We start from the raw sequence: 14,987 nt of genomic DNA on the forward strand, positions 1-14,987 counted from the left end.
AACCCTACGTTATGCTGAGGGCACCACTTTGACATCCAGCCATGAAGAGACACTAATCTACTGTAAGTTTCATCCCCCCGGTAGGCGGGGAGGGGACCAGAGCAAATTACATTGTCTGACATTGTTTTTGCAATTTCACACACCTCTTTAATAGTATCTTTGGTGATCTCCGACTGGCGGAGTCTGGTGTCATTCGTGCCGGCGTGAATAACAATCTTAGAAAACTTACGGTTAGCATTAGCCAGCACTTTAAGTTTGGATCTAATGTCAGACGCTCTGGCTCCCGGTATACAATCGACTATGGTGGCTGGTGCCTCAATGCCAACGTTCCTGAGTATAGAATCTCCAATAACCAGGGCACCTTTAACAGATGTCTCAGCCGGTGTATTGCTGAGTGGAGAAAATCTGTTTGATATTAAAACAGGAACGCGATTTGGATGCCTAATGCGACTAGGCCGCCTGACAGTCACCCAGTTAGTCAGCCGCCTTGACTCTGAAGTCGGAACCGAGCCAAGTGTATTACGCTTAACACTAGGCGCACCCGAAACAGTGTTTGTAATATTAACATTAGCGGTCTTACTGTCCTCAACTAGCGTTCGGATGCGCGCTTCTAGTTCTGCAACCTTCTCCGTCAGCCTTACTACTTCAATACACTTAGCACATGTAAACCCCTCTATGCTGACGGAAGAAGCTAAACTGTACATGTGGCAAGTAGTGCAGGTTACAATGACAAGCGGAGTCTTACCGTTTTCATGCTGGGCGATGGCGTCTCCGTTCGCCAGACCACGGTCCGTGAAGCTGCATCGAGATGGGTGCTCGCTCGTTGCGTGCCTCGGTCGTCTCCGGGTGCCTGGAGCCAGGGTGATGTGAGGCACGCTGTACCGCCTGGTGCTAATGCCGGGACACAACTCCTCCACAGCTTCCCGCTCTGGTGAGAAAAGGTCTGAAAAACATACATCGGATGAGTCCGCCATTAGATCGAAAAAAGAGGCAGATTTACAGTAAACAGACAGTGAGCAAGTGCTAACTTCAACCGGCACGTTTGTTTATGCTAGTGGGCTATATGCTAGCACTAGGTGTTTACTAATGATAGATCGTTTTACTTATTAATACTGTTCAATAATCGTCACGGTAAAGTATTCCTAAGATAAACTAGTACGTTATATTATATAGATAGGAACGAGATAGTAAGAAAATAGGATTTAGATTATGAACTCGACGGAGCTCCAATGCACGGAGCAGCGTTTCGTCGTTTGCTGATGCTACCGGGCTATATGCTAATACTGGGTGTTTACCAGTGATAAATCGTTTCACTTATTGAAACTGTTGAATAATCGTCACGGTAAGGTATTCCTAAGATGAACTAGTAAGTTATATTATATAGATAGGAACAAGATAGTAAGAAAGTAAGATTTAGATGAGGAACTCGGCGGAGCTCCGATAACAGTGTTGCCACTCTCTTGCGTCTCTCTCTTGCGTCTCTCTCTTGCGTCTCTCTCTTGCCAATGTATATATAAATATATCTCCCAAGGGTTTTTCCCTCCTAAGACTTTTTTTTACTTCCCCGGCTGTGCCTGGGTTTTTTTTTCTCCTAGGGGGTTTTTCAACGCGGGGAGGCAGCCTTTTGGGCTTAACTTAGAACCCTCTTCTTTACGTTACATTAGCAATACGCACGCTTATAATGTTGATTCATAGCCGCAGCAAATTTAGCTGCTTTTGCTATCGGGTATTATGTTATGCTATCTGTCGTTTTTCTATGCTTTCCACTGCTTCTATTACTGTAAAGCTGCTTTGAAACAATCACAAATTGTGAAAAGCGCTATATAAATAAAATTGAATTGAATTGAATTGAATAAGGGCATAAATGCATCTGGTAGAGGGGTAAGGTGACTGCTTGAGTGTGTTGAACAAATGCTGTGGCAGCGCACACTGTTAATGATTCCTGCACACCCTACACACTTGAAGGTTTTACAACTAGGTGTTGGGGCACCATATCAAGCCTTTTGATATGAGGGGGCAGTAAAAGATGACTAGATGGTGATCTTCTAATTGAATAGTCACTTCTACCTGCCCAAACAGAGTCTTAAGCGCACATCGCCCTGGCGATTTATGAACAAGGCCATCATGATGTTGTCTTTATGAATAAGAAAATGGTGCCCCTCGATCTGAGGGAGAAAGCTCAATAACGCTATAAAAACTGCTTTGAGCTCCAAGCAATATATGTGCCACAAAAAAGAGGCAGTAGATATTCTGACATACACAAAATGGATGTGTGTCATGAAAGTATATTTTTACAATGCCCAATGGGCATTGAGGAGGAGAAAATTGCTATTTTTGTGAGGTTGTTACAAACTTTGTTGACATTGCAACACAACAAGAATTTAAAGCCTTCTTGAAGTTTCCTGCAACAGTCGAGGGGACATCTGTAGAAAGCCTGTGTCGCTTGCAGCAGGTTTCCTTCTTCTCGCAGCACTCCCATCAGGAATACTGCTTAGCACCAGCTGGCGCCATGTTCTGATCGGGTTTCTTGCAACGTTTCCTGGACAATTCGTGGCCTGGAAATTCTGCAGCACTGGCATGGTGTGCAGCACAGACAGGGCAAACTTTAACAACTAAGTAAACGGTAGTACAGCATGGCTTTAGAGGGCAGCAAAGCCATCCCGCCTAGTGAAGAGAGCTCTGACCCACTAGCGCGAGCACAGGCATTGTGGGGTGCTGCCCATACTCCAGGTCAGAACGAAAGGGGTCTCTCCTCCTTGGAGCAGCAGCTTGGCGCCCTGAGTGAAGAAACCAGGACTCAAATTTACTCCAGTGGGGCTCCTTTAGAGTTTCCCATTACAACTCCTGCACGGCCAAAGACATAAAACTAATATGTTTGTTGTAGAATGACGTTAAAGTTCTCAGTCTCTGAATAAATACAACATAAATTATTTTGTAAAACAGATTATTCTTATAAATTAACTTTTTTAAAAGATAATCTTTAAAGCAGTAGTGTCCTGGCTGCCTGGTGATCTTGTACAGCATACAGGTACAGTGTGTCGAACATGTAGGTAGGCACTTTTGAATACTGTATTTGTATGTGCATGTGCGAGATTGAAGCAGGAAGAACGTATACCTGAATATGGACTCATGTGACAGCCAGGTTCCAAAACAACCTGAACATTATATACTCACACCAACATGACCATGTAAAGTCACACATTATCAAAAAAATTATTGCATTTGTGACCATTTTGGTCGCAGTCTAGAGTCCTGCTTAGAGGGGTTTGAATCTGAGCTCATTACATCTAACACAAAACATCTAAATAGAAAGATATTTAAAAAAGGACAAAATAATATCTACTGAAAAACAAAGTTGCATCAGAGTGGGTGGTGAATGGGTTGAGTCAGTCTGATTCAGATACTGTATAAATGAAAGAACAGTAAGGAGATCAGATCAAACTCTTAACAGGAGGAGACTTAACTCATGGCCTATGAGACAGAAGATCATGAGACTCAATACTGCTTTCCTGCCATTAACTCATCATGCATCAAAACAAAACGCTCCACACATGAATACAATATCATGTATGTGTTTTTTTCATTGCTGTCAGTATGGACTGTGTTTATGAATCTGCTGGTGATCATCTCCATTTCTCACTTCAAGAAGCTTCACACTCCAACCAACATGCTCATTCTCTCTCTGGCTGTGACGGACCTGCTCGTAGGACTTATTGTCATGCCCTTGGAGGCATTTAGATTGATTGAAACATGTTGGTACTTTGGAGACATTATCTGTAGACTGTTTATAATAACCATGGGATTACTCCTCATTACATCTTTGAGTAATTTAGTTTTAATAGCTGTTGACCGTTACGTGGCTGTGTGTCACCCTCTGCTGTACCCACAGAAAATAACAACGACTAGAACAATAATTATTATCTGTGTTTCCTGGTTCTACTCTTCAGTTTATAACATTTCAGTTTTTTTAACTACCTCACAAAGTAAATACACATGTTATGGAGAATGTACTGTTATCATTACCTTCGCCTGGTCAATCGCTGATTTGTTCCTGTCTTTCCTGTTTCCTTGTACTGTCATTATAACTTTATATTTGAGAATCTTTTATGTCGCACATCATCAAGTGAAAGTTATAAACTCTCTGATGAGGAGTGGAAAACATCTAACAGAAGGTTCAGTAAGGAGGAAATCTGAGAGTAAAGCCGCTCTGACATTAGGAATCATTATGACGGTTTATCTGTTTTGCTGGATTCCCTATTTTAGTTTATCTCTAACACCAAACACAAGAATGACTTCTATTATAGCCTATTTTATATTATGGATTTTGTATATTAATTCAGGTCTGAATCCTCTCATCTATGCTATATTTTACCCCTGGTTTAGAACGTCAGTTAAACACATCCTAAATCTATCCAAAATATGTAAGGCAGCATAACTTCTACTGGTCTTGGACATTATAATAATAATTGAGGTTCTGGATTTACTAGCGCAGGTCAAATCAGTCAATGATGGGGTTCAACACAAAATATTCACTTACATTTGGTATGGCATAAAACAGTGGTTTGCTAGTTTATTATATTGGTTTTAAATGCATTCTCTGTTAATTTATATTTTAAGTTTTGACTACAAATGTCACATTTATTACACTGGGATTACTCAGGTTGAACTAAGGAAACACACATACTGATAATAATGTATAGTGTCCCTTGCTCTGCACTGTAAGTCGCTTTGGATAAAAGCGTCTGCCAACTGTTTAAATGTTTATAGAAACTGCAGGCCAAATATATAATTTATAGGCTACATGTGTAAAGCTGTATTCTAATCAAAAAGCAACAGATGTTTAGCCTTAAATCCATCAGAATCAACATTGCAGTTGAATGTTTAGATGAAACAAGCAAACATGCACACTCACTACTCAGGCACTATTTATAACATTCTATTCAATGTCTCATTAAGCTTGATTAGTAACTAAATTCAATTATTTTAATGATTATTTGTATGTGCATAATTGACTGTTGGATAACTGAACATTTCTCACATGGACATGCATGACATTAAACTGACCTCTATGAAGAGCAACTGTTGCATCAGTCTGTCAATTTTAACACTTTTAATGATGCTTTGGTGGATTAGATGCAGCATAAAGATGTAAATAGGACCCTGTACACATTTTGAATAGCAAAGCATGACAAATATAATTGGGCTTCAAAGATTCCTGTAATTAATTTCTCAGATGGTTAATTTCTGTCTTGATCCTGTCAGTATAGGAATAAATAACCAAGAGGTCAAATGGGCAAATATATTGTTATTGCATCTAGGACTAATCAGACCCCTTTCTTTCTAAGAAGCCAGTTTTTATTGAAATTAAGGAAATTCATTTAAATCAGATTGACATGTGTTCGACAAGAAGCATTCAAAATTAAGATTAGACATAGAAAATTAGCCATTATGTTTCAGACTTCAAAAGTTTGGCTGCCTAAAGCAGATTGTCTGTAAGTCAGCAATTTTTTATCCCTGGCAATTTTGTTTTATCTATCATTTCTGTCTAAATTTTAAATTGAATGAGTTATCAACTTTTGTATGAACAGTTATGGCACATGCATACATGTGCAAAAAATAAACTGTATTTTCATTATCACATAACACTATATTCAGCACAAACTCTGCTTAAATATTATGCGAGTAAGATGTATGTACATGTTTGTATTTTTTAAGTAAATTATGTTCATGTGTGGTTAATAAAAAAACAAAGAAATTAGGCCATGGAACACATACTAAACATTTGTTCACAAACAACAATTTACTGGATCTTGTATAGTTGTAAATTTGCTGCCAAAAGATGTAAAAACCATTTTAACTACTTATTCACATGAAACAATATATTGATCACCTGCGTAAATGTCACTCCATCTGAAAACAGGTTATAGCAATTTTCTACTAATCACTGACCTGGCCTTACTGACATGATGTGCATAACAATCTCATCCAATATGTTGCCCAGCCCTAGCTCATTGTGAACGGGTTCATGGTATGAGTGCACAATGAGTGTGTCATGCCCTCACATGTGATCATGGTACTGTATGAGCTCACTGTGAGTGTACCATGACCTCACATCATGACCATTATAAGAGCGCTCACAGAGTGTATCATGACCTTACACTGTGACCAATGATATGACCGCACAATGAGTGTGCTGTGACCTCACATCGTCGTCACCTCACATCATGACCATAGTATGAGCACACCGTCTCTTGACCTCACGATGACCATAGTCATGACCATAGTCACTTTGTCACAGCAGGACAGCACACATGTGTGGAAATTGTTGGTCCAAGAATGTCACCCTTTTTACCTATGTCTAAAAATGTTATAAGAATGATCATAGAATCAAATTTCACTACATAGGATCACTACACTCTCTACACAGCATTTTATACAGCCCTATACAATATATAAAATAAAAAATGTCAAGACATAGTTATGACATCAAGAGATGTATAAAAAGAGGTTCTTGAAAGCTCACACAGACGGGAGTTAAACAGAGATTCACCAATTAGTGTGTCCAAGCATTAGGACCTAGTGGTTAGAGAGTAAGAGACCATCTCATTTCTCTGTCTTACCCCTCGGTTTTGCGCGTTCATGTGAAGCGAAGTGGTGTATCGATTCTCAGTTTGAACTTACGTGCGGCTCGTCAATGACATTTTACAATAGTGGACCAATCAGAAGTCCCCAAAGGCAGGGCAAGTGTTGCAAACATTTGTTTATAGTAGAAGACTGACATGGCAATATCTGTTATTAAAAGGAGCTCCCAGAGACCCTTGCATTTTGTTCCCAGAGACCCTTGCAAATCTGATAATTGTTTTTTGTTGTTTGTGCTAAACTGTGTTTGCAATGGTGGAACCACAACTTTTCCTCATATTTTATAAATTTGTAAATGTCCTGTAAATGACAGAAACAGTGGTGCCCTTGCTCAGAGTCCTGCAACGGGTCGGATACCTGCAGTGCTTTAAGTGGCCCAAAAGAGGTGCCGGTACTCTATTTTTTTTTTTTTTTGCTGACTCGACTCCTATATTGAAGGGGTTTTATATTTAGCAGTCAACAGACGACCTTGTAAAAAATAATTAATCCTTTTATAAATTTGTGGATTTGCTTGAGCTAGAAATAGCTACTGAACATAAATAAAATGTGCAAAAGGATTTTGAAAAAATACCATTAGAAAGAGCTACTGTAGAAAGAGTTTTTGAACATAAATAAAATGTGCAAAAAGATATGTGAGTAAAATTTTCAGCATGGTTAAATGCTAAAACTAGTGGTTCAGATAGAAAAAGCTTGAAAAAAAACTTTAAAATGACACCAAGACCATGTCTATGGGGTCAAGAATAACAAAATACTGGCCATTTGAAACTCTAATTAAAGTCATTTATATTGTCCCATAGTTTTCCATTTTGCGGGTGGTAAAACTACTGTGCAAGTCTTTCAAATTAATTGAAATTTCGTTTACTTTTAGTTTAGCAATTAAACTAAATGTATATTACAATTTCAAGAATGTTTTCTGCACATCGCCTGAGGAAATCCGAAGTTGCGTCGAGGGGAACCAAACTGAAAGCCGCGACAGCGGAGATTATCACGTACCTACAAGGCTTGCGTCTGACCTGCAGCTATCATTCTGGCTTGGTGGGATGTCAGCGAGTCCTCTGATTCTGAAGGTGTTCTTTTACTACTCAGAGTCTAAAACAAGGAGGGCATATTACGTGTTCATTGTATTTTCATTTTAACCGAGCAGCTGTGGTTGCGCGTTTCACACACAAACACACACCTCTCCAGAGCACGTTGACACTGACTGAAGGACGCATGCGCTTTTAACTTGTAAACGCAAGGGTGTATGGGTAATGTAGTCTCTGCTCTCGGTGGAACAAATTAGGAAGCGTACATTAAGGGCGCTCTGAAAAGCGGCAGCGCAGCCAAATGATTAAATTAAACCTCTGATTTTTAAACAGATGAGCGTTCCGGTACGCTAAAAGCACGTTCTGGGCGCACGTAGATGTGGTGGTACGCTCAAGAGCTATTTTTAGAAGTGGCGGTACTGAGTACCGGGGCGTTCCGGCCCACTTAAAGCACTGGATACCTGCATAAAAGTGTCTCAAACGGGTGGATTGTGACATTCCTAAAATTCAGGGGTGGGGCCGCGGGCGGATAATTAACTCCGTGCGGGTGGGTAGTAGCGCAAATGAAAATATGTGCAAAATTTGTATGTGCACACCAAAACTTACACGACTGAAAACGCCTGGAGGACACCGAATGCCAGCTGTTTTTTCAGCCGAGGTTTTAGCTGTGATACTTGAGCAGTGAGCCGGTTGGTTGTTGTGATACTTGTCCCGCCCCTTCTCCACTGTGATTGGACGGCCGCTGACATTGATGAGCGGAGCATTTTACCCAAAGTTGAATTTCTCGACGCTCAGCGCTGAGCGCGGAAAAACTGCTGAACACCGGCTTATTTGAAAAATGGCGAGTTTCCATTGGAATCAATTGAAAACATGCGCCGGCCGCGGGCGTAAAAGCTATGGTGTGCACGCCCTAAGTACCAATACACGCACAACATATGACATTTGACCCATCACGTCACCACCGCGACAGTGCGCGACCTTTGTTGATTCTTCTCGTAGCCTAGTTGGAGCGAGCATTGCAGGAGTTGCATAAAGTTTTGCTGTTGATAGCCGGAAGCTGAACGTCTTCTTAAAAAGCATTTCGAGACGAGACTTAGGAGAACAGCAGGGGTTGTGTAGGTAGGTTGTTTTTTTCTTGGTCTTTTTTATTAATAGGTCTATTTGTATTTGTGTATAGTTATCAGGTTCCATTTGTGCAGATGGTAGGCTACTTAAATGGCGCAAAACAAAGCCCACTTTAGCCTGTTTCATTAGCCTATCCATGACGCTGTTGTGATGTTGAGAGAGGTACGAGATAAAAAAAGAAAGCACTTTAATTGTAATGATTTTAGCGTGTGTGATTTATGCGTGTGCGGGTACAAGTCGGGTAACGAAACAAATATTAACGGGTCCGGGCGGGTGTGGATTTCATTTTTATATTATCATGGGTGACGGGTCGGATCTGGTGCTGAACTTTGCGGGTATGGGCGGGAGCGGGTCTCCAAAAATGGACCCGTGCAGGACTCTGGCCTGGCTACCTGGTAATCATTTGTACAGCATACAGGTAGGTGACGAACACATCCACCTGTGCGTATGCACCCTTGGATATACTGAAAGCACAGCAAACATTAAAGTATACCCAGATACGAACTCATGTACCAGGCAGGTAGCCTAATAAAAAACAACATTCGCACCAACAAAATTATGCATTCACGCCAACATGACTATATACAGTATGTATAACAGTATAAAGTCCTACTTAGAGGGTTTTGCATCTAAAAAGGCAAAACAATATCCACTGAAAAACAATGTTGCATCAGAGTGGGTGGTAAATGGTTGAGTCAGTCTGATCCTGACAATGTATAAATAAGAGAACAATAAGGAGATCAGATCAAACTCCTATCAAGAGGAGACTTTACTCATGGCCTATGAGACAGAAGATCATGAGACTCAATACTGCTTTCCTGCCATTAACTCATCATGCACCAAGACAAAACGCTCCACAAATGAATACAATATCATGTATGTGTTTTTTTCAGTGCTGTCAGTATGGACTGTGTTTCTGAATCTGCTTGTGATCATCTCCATCTCTCACTTCAAGAAGCTTCACACTCCAACCAACATGCTCATTCTCTCTCTGGCTGTGGCCGACCTGCTTATAGGACTTATTGTCATGCCCTTGGAGGCAATTAGGTTTATTGAGACATGTTGGTACTTTGGAGAGACTATCTGTAGACTGTTTTTAATAATCATGGGATTGCTCGTCTGTACATCTCTGAGTAATTTAGTGTTAATAGCTGTTGACCGTTATGTGGCTGTGTGTCAACCTCTGCTGTACCCACAGAAAATAACAATGACTAGAACAATAATTATGATCTGTGTTTCCTGGTTCTGCTCTTCACCTTATAACATTTCAGCTTTAACTATCTCACAAAGTAGATTTACATGTTATGGAGAATGCACATTTATGGTTACTTTTGTCTGGAAAATTACTGACCTGTTCCTGTCTTTCCTGCTTCCTTGTTCTGTCATTATAACTTTATATTTGAGAATATTTTATGTCGCACATCATCAAGTGAAAGTTATAAACTCTCTGATGAGGAGTGGAAAACATCTAACAGAAGGTTCAGTGCAGTGGCGAAGCTACGGGTGTGCCTGGCCGGGCCTGGGCCCGCCCACATTGAGTTGTGGCCCATCCAATCAGAAGGCCATTTTCCAGACAAATGTGTAATTAATTTAACAAAAATAAATAATAGTACTACGAATACACGTCTTATCACACTATAATTTCATATATGTAATAAAATTATAAATATAATTAAAATATAAAATATAAGTGCAAGTTTGCATGTTCAGGCAGTTTCGCAGTTTTCTTTTACCCTATTGGTGCACACGCTTGTCAACATGAAACGTTGAATATGATTTGTCAGTCATTGTTAGTTCCGCCTACGCGCGATTGAACTGAATTTGAGAATAGCGAGAGAGTCGCAAATCATCGCGTTTAACAGCCTTTCCACGATGACATCTGCTGTTGTCAGTTTACTTTTGGAGACAGTAGCTGTGTCTAAAACCACTCCCTCGTTCACTTATTCTTTATTCCCTATATAGGGGATGACAATTGAGTCCACTATATGGGGAAGAAGCAAATGAAAATGAGTGAGCGATTTCGGACACTGACGCAAATATCATGCGTCAAAGAGCTGTCGCAGAGATTCATCATAAACACCTGTGTGGCTTTATTGATTGTGCTGTGAAATGGTAAAGTTTAATTTCTTACTGTTTTTCACATTTGTCATGTTTATTGTATTAGTTGATAATAAAGAGAAAACAACTGCTTATAATATTTATTTACTGTTGTTTATTTATTTTTTAATAAAAATGTGTATTCAATTTTAAATAAAAGATAACGCAATTATTTTCATTTGTTTATTTTCAAAAAGTAGAAAATAACTGACAACAAGAAAATGTTTGGTGTTTACTGTCAGTATCCTTCAGCTGATTCAAGTTACGCGTTCGTCTCCCGTTGCATCATGGGAAATATGAGTGAACGAGTGTACATCGAATGTACCCTCAAAATCAGAGTGCATTGTGGGTAAAAAGTAGTGAATGAATGTAGGGAATGAAGTTGTTCACTCAGGTTTAGGACACCACTACAAAATGGCCGACACCCGATATAGTGCACTATATAGTGGATAGCGACCGGTATCAGACACAGATAGAGACTATACATCACTCATGGAAATGTTGGATTACTGAGGACATCTTTTCAAACGTCGTCAAAATGAAACGAGCACTTATTACTTTGATAATGACGTCATGCTGTGTCAAAGACTGTTCTTCACCACATACTGTATAAAAAACATATAATGTTACGCCCATCGATGATAAATGCTCGTCTGGGAAATGTATTTCTGCTTTTCTTTGCGCGAAGGGACATATTATGATTAAAGATATTGGACTTTGTTATTATGATCGAGACTTTCTCCATCCTTAAGCCCCGTCACAGACTAAAACAGTAGGACATCTAAAGGTGAGTTCAGACATTTTCGTAATGTTTATAGGGGTGTCATTATTATTTACAGTTTATAGACAGGAGTATTACTCCAGTCAACTATTTAAGGGGGCAGACTCTGTCTTGTGTCATATGCTGTATTATTTACTGTTGTTGGAATAAAATGTACACTTAAATGACAACACATGCAATTTTGTATTGCGCCATGTTGTTTGATGGCCATTTTCTCATTAAATAACAATCTCTCAAACGAGTTCTTTAGTAAAATCAATTCACTAACGTTACCTGTTGAATCTGTCGTATCCTATGACGCTTTCATGTCATGCATTTTGCTGACGAGGAATGACAAATCATGGTTCGGAACTATGTTCACGTAACGTAAAAACTAATTCCTTTACTAATTCAGTTTATATTGAGTTCTGTGTTTTCAAGTGGATTAATAATTTGGTGTGGCACTGCCCATAGACTGTATAAAACAGGCACAGCCCCACCTGCCCATATACTGTAGACAAGCTGCTGTTGGTTATTTATAAGTTTGTTTTATAATTTTGGCTTAGGCAGCGTGCACACCAACGTTTTTAAATGCGGGTAAAAACGCCTGGAGGACGCCAAATACCAGCTGTTTTTTCAGCCGCGCGCTTTGGTTGCTGTAATACTTGAGCTGTGAGCCGGTTGGTTGTTGTGATATTTGTCCCGCCCTTCGTCCACTGTGATTAAACGGCCGTGTGAGAACTTACATTGACGAGCTGAGCTTTTTCAATAAATGGACAGCTGCTGGCTGTTTTGAAAAACGCCATGCTTCCATTTGGAAAAAAACATACGCCCACCACCGGCGTAAAAACTTTGTTGTGCACGCCCCCAGTTTATGTACATTCTATGCTTTGCCCACCCTGTTTTATAAAGGCCCACCCACTTAAACATTTCTGGCTTCGCCACTGGTTCAGTGAGGAGGAAATCTGAGAGCAAAGCCGCTTTGACATTAGGAATCATTGTGACGGTTTATCTGTTTTGCTGGATTCCCTATTATAGTTTATCTCTAACACCAATCACAAGCATGACTTCTGTTATAGCCTATGTTATGTTATGGATGTTGTATATTAATTCAGCTCTGAATCCTCTCATCTATGCAATATTTTACCCCTGGTTTAAAATGTCAGTGAAACACATCTTAAATCTATCCACAATATGTAAACCAGCATAACTTATACTGGTCTTCTAAATGTCATATTCATAATGTGCAAATGCTCACATTAAAATAAGGCAACACATACTGATAATAATGTAAATTATAATGCACTGTAAGTTGCTCTGGATAAACTGTGTAAATGTTTATGGAAACTTATAGGCTACATGTGTAAAGGTGTATACCTGTACAAATAAAAGAATCAACATAAATACGTATATTTTTAGTCTTAAATCCATCAGAATCAACATTACAGTTATAGATGAAACAAGCAAACATGCACACTTACTACTCATGCACAATGATACCATTCTATAAAATGTCTTAATTAGCTAGTAACTAAGTTGATTAATTATTTTTGTGCATAAAGGACTGTTGGCTAACTGAACATTTCTCACATAAACATGCAAGACATGATATTGACCTACATGAATAGCAACTACTGCATCAGTCTGTCAATCTACTTGCATTTGATTTTGTTTCACACTTTTAATGATGTTTTGGTGTATTAGATGCAGCATATAGGTGTTAAGATGATTCTGAAGCCTGCACACATTTTGAATAGCAAAGCCTAACAAATATAACTGGCCTTTAGAGTTTAGTATACTGTAATTGATTTCTCAGATAGTTCATTTTGATGGTTCGTCTTGATACTGTCAGTATAGGAAAAATAACCAAGAGCAAAGATATTGTTACTGCGTCTAGGATGAATCCGTCCAGATTACATTTCTTTCTATAAGGACAATTTTTATTATGGAGATCAAAATCATGCCTCATTGCTCTCAGATTGACTGTATGTATAAGACATAATCACTAAACATTAAGATTAGAAAATGAAAGGTTTGCTAAAACCCTAATCATATCCCCTCATCAGTGCAAATAATAACAGCTGGTTCAGTCCCAATTGAGGGCCTAAAAAATAGTGTCTCATTAGCAAGACGTCATGCTAGAAATATCTCATGATGGGTAAACCCTATCCCAAACAAAAAGCCAAAGAAACTCTCATTTGGTTTCAAAGAAAGAACTTAAAGCTGCAAGAATGGGCCAGCAAATCATATGACTTCATTCTAATTGAATATCAGAGTTTATAGAAGAGGCTCGCTGAATCTTCAAGATTTTAGTTTGTGTGGAAGAATAAAAGAAAAGGGTCAAAATCCTGGGCAACTGAAAGGATGACGAAGCTATCCTAGCAAACTAGCAAACAAATTCAAAACGTAATGCCAGAGAGTAAACAGAGACAGGCAGGCAGGTCAATAACAGTAAGCAGTCCAATCCAGACAAACAGGTTCAAAGGTTAATCCAAATACAGCAAACAGGTAAACAGGCAAAAGGTCATAAACAGGCAGACAGATAAACACTCAGAATAAACACTCGGTAGGCAGGTAAACTGGCAATACTTCGCGTTAGGGCTTCTTCTTCTTTCGTTTTCTGGCGGACTGGTGAACTAAGCACATACCCCCGCCTACTCTTTCGTATTATCCATTTCCTCATTTCATGTGCATAAATAATAAAAAAAAAACAGAATTCCGGTATAAGCTGACACTGCGTCTCCAGCTCCTCCAGCCCATACACAGAACCCGGTCAAATCAAACTGCCCTTAAACAATTTTAAATCCTTTATTCCTATACTATATATAAATTCCATTAACACCTTATATCCTAAGCTATCTCTATTAAATTCCACTCCTAATATATACCCCAAATTTAAATCCTTTTGTCCATTATTATTAAGATACTCCATTAATTTTTTTCTCTTCTGAATATATTTCCTACAATGACATATTACATGTTCTACAGTTTCTTTTTCCTTACAAAACTCACATAAACCACTCTCATGCACTCCTACTTAAGCTAATGTTGCATTTAATCCTGAATGACCAAGTCTTAATCTTGTTAACATAACCTCTTCCTTCCTATTTCTTCCCCTTATGCTCTTATTAGTCTCTACATATTTCCTAATTTTATACAAATGTCTACCCTTCATGTCATTATCCCATATTTCCTGCCATTTCCTTTTAATATATTTCTTGATAATTGACTTAACTTCTCCTTTACCTAGTGGTACATTCACATCAGTCGAATCTTCGCGTTAGGGCTAAGTCAGCTTTTTGCTTAAGTAGGTACAAACAGGAAATGATCAGAGAAGCAGA

General features: G+C 39.1%; 2 protein-coding genes across 2 annotated transcripts; both read left to right on the top strand.

The window, feature by feature from the left end:
- Nucleotides 1-3,444: 3,444 nt before the first annotated feature.
- On the top strand, nt 3,445-4,435 carry LOC129446236 (trace amine-associated receptor 13c-like). Its single transcript, XM_073873735.1, has one exon. The coding sequence runs from the start codon at nt 3,467-3,469 to the stop codon at nt 4,433-4,435; it is 969 nt and encodes a 322-aa protein (XP_073729836.1). The 5' UTR covers nt 3,445-3,466.
- A 5,129-nt stretch (nt 4,436-9,564) lies between these two features.
- LOC141368909 (trace amine-associated receptor 13c-like) lies at nt 9,565-10,374 on the top strand. Its single transcript, XM_073873736.1, has 2 exons — nt 9,565-9,629; nt 9,741-10,374. Exons 1-2 carry the CDS (start codon nt 9,565-9,567, stop codon nt 10,372-10,374), a joined length of 699 nt encoding a protein of 232 aa, XP_073729837.1.
- The last annotated feature ends 4,613 nt before the right edge of the window (nt 10,375-14,987 follow it).

Source organism: Misgurnus anguillicaudatus, chromosome 12 (assembly GCF_027580225.2).
Source record: "Misgurnus anguillicaudatus chromosome 12, ASM2758022v2, whole genome shotgun sequence".
Taxonomy (NCBI): Eukaryota; Metazoa; Chordata; class Actinopteri; order Cypriniformes; family Cobitidae; genus Misgurnus; species Misgurnus anguillicaudatus.

What these genes read in the sequence shown, in the direction of transcription:
- LOC129446236 (XM_073873735.1), top strand. Translation starts at nt 3,467, where the DNA reads ATGGCCTATGAGACAGAAGATCATGAGACTCAATACTGCTTTCCTGCC.
- LOC141368909 (XM_073873736.1), top strand. Translation starts at nt 9,565, where the DNA reads ATGGCCTATGAGACAGAAGATCATGAGACTCAATACTGCTTTCCTGCC. An exon ending in GCCATTAACTCATCATGCAC is followed by an intron (nt 9,630 to 9,740) that starts CAAGACAAAACG and finishes CATCTCTCACTT; the next exon opens with CAAGAAGCTTCACACTCCAA.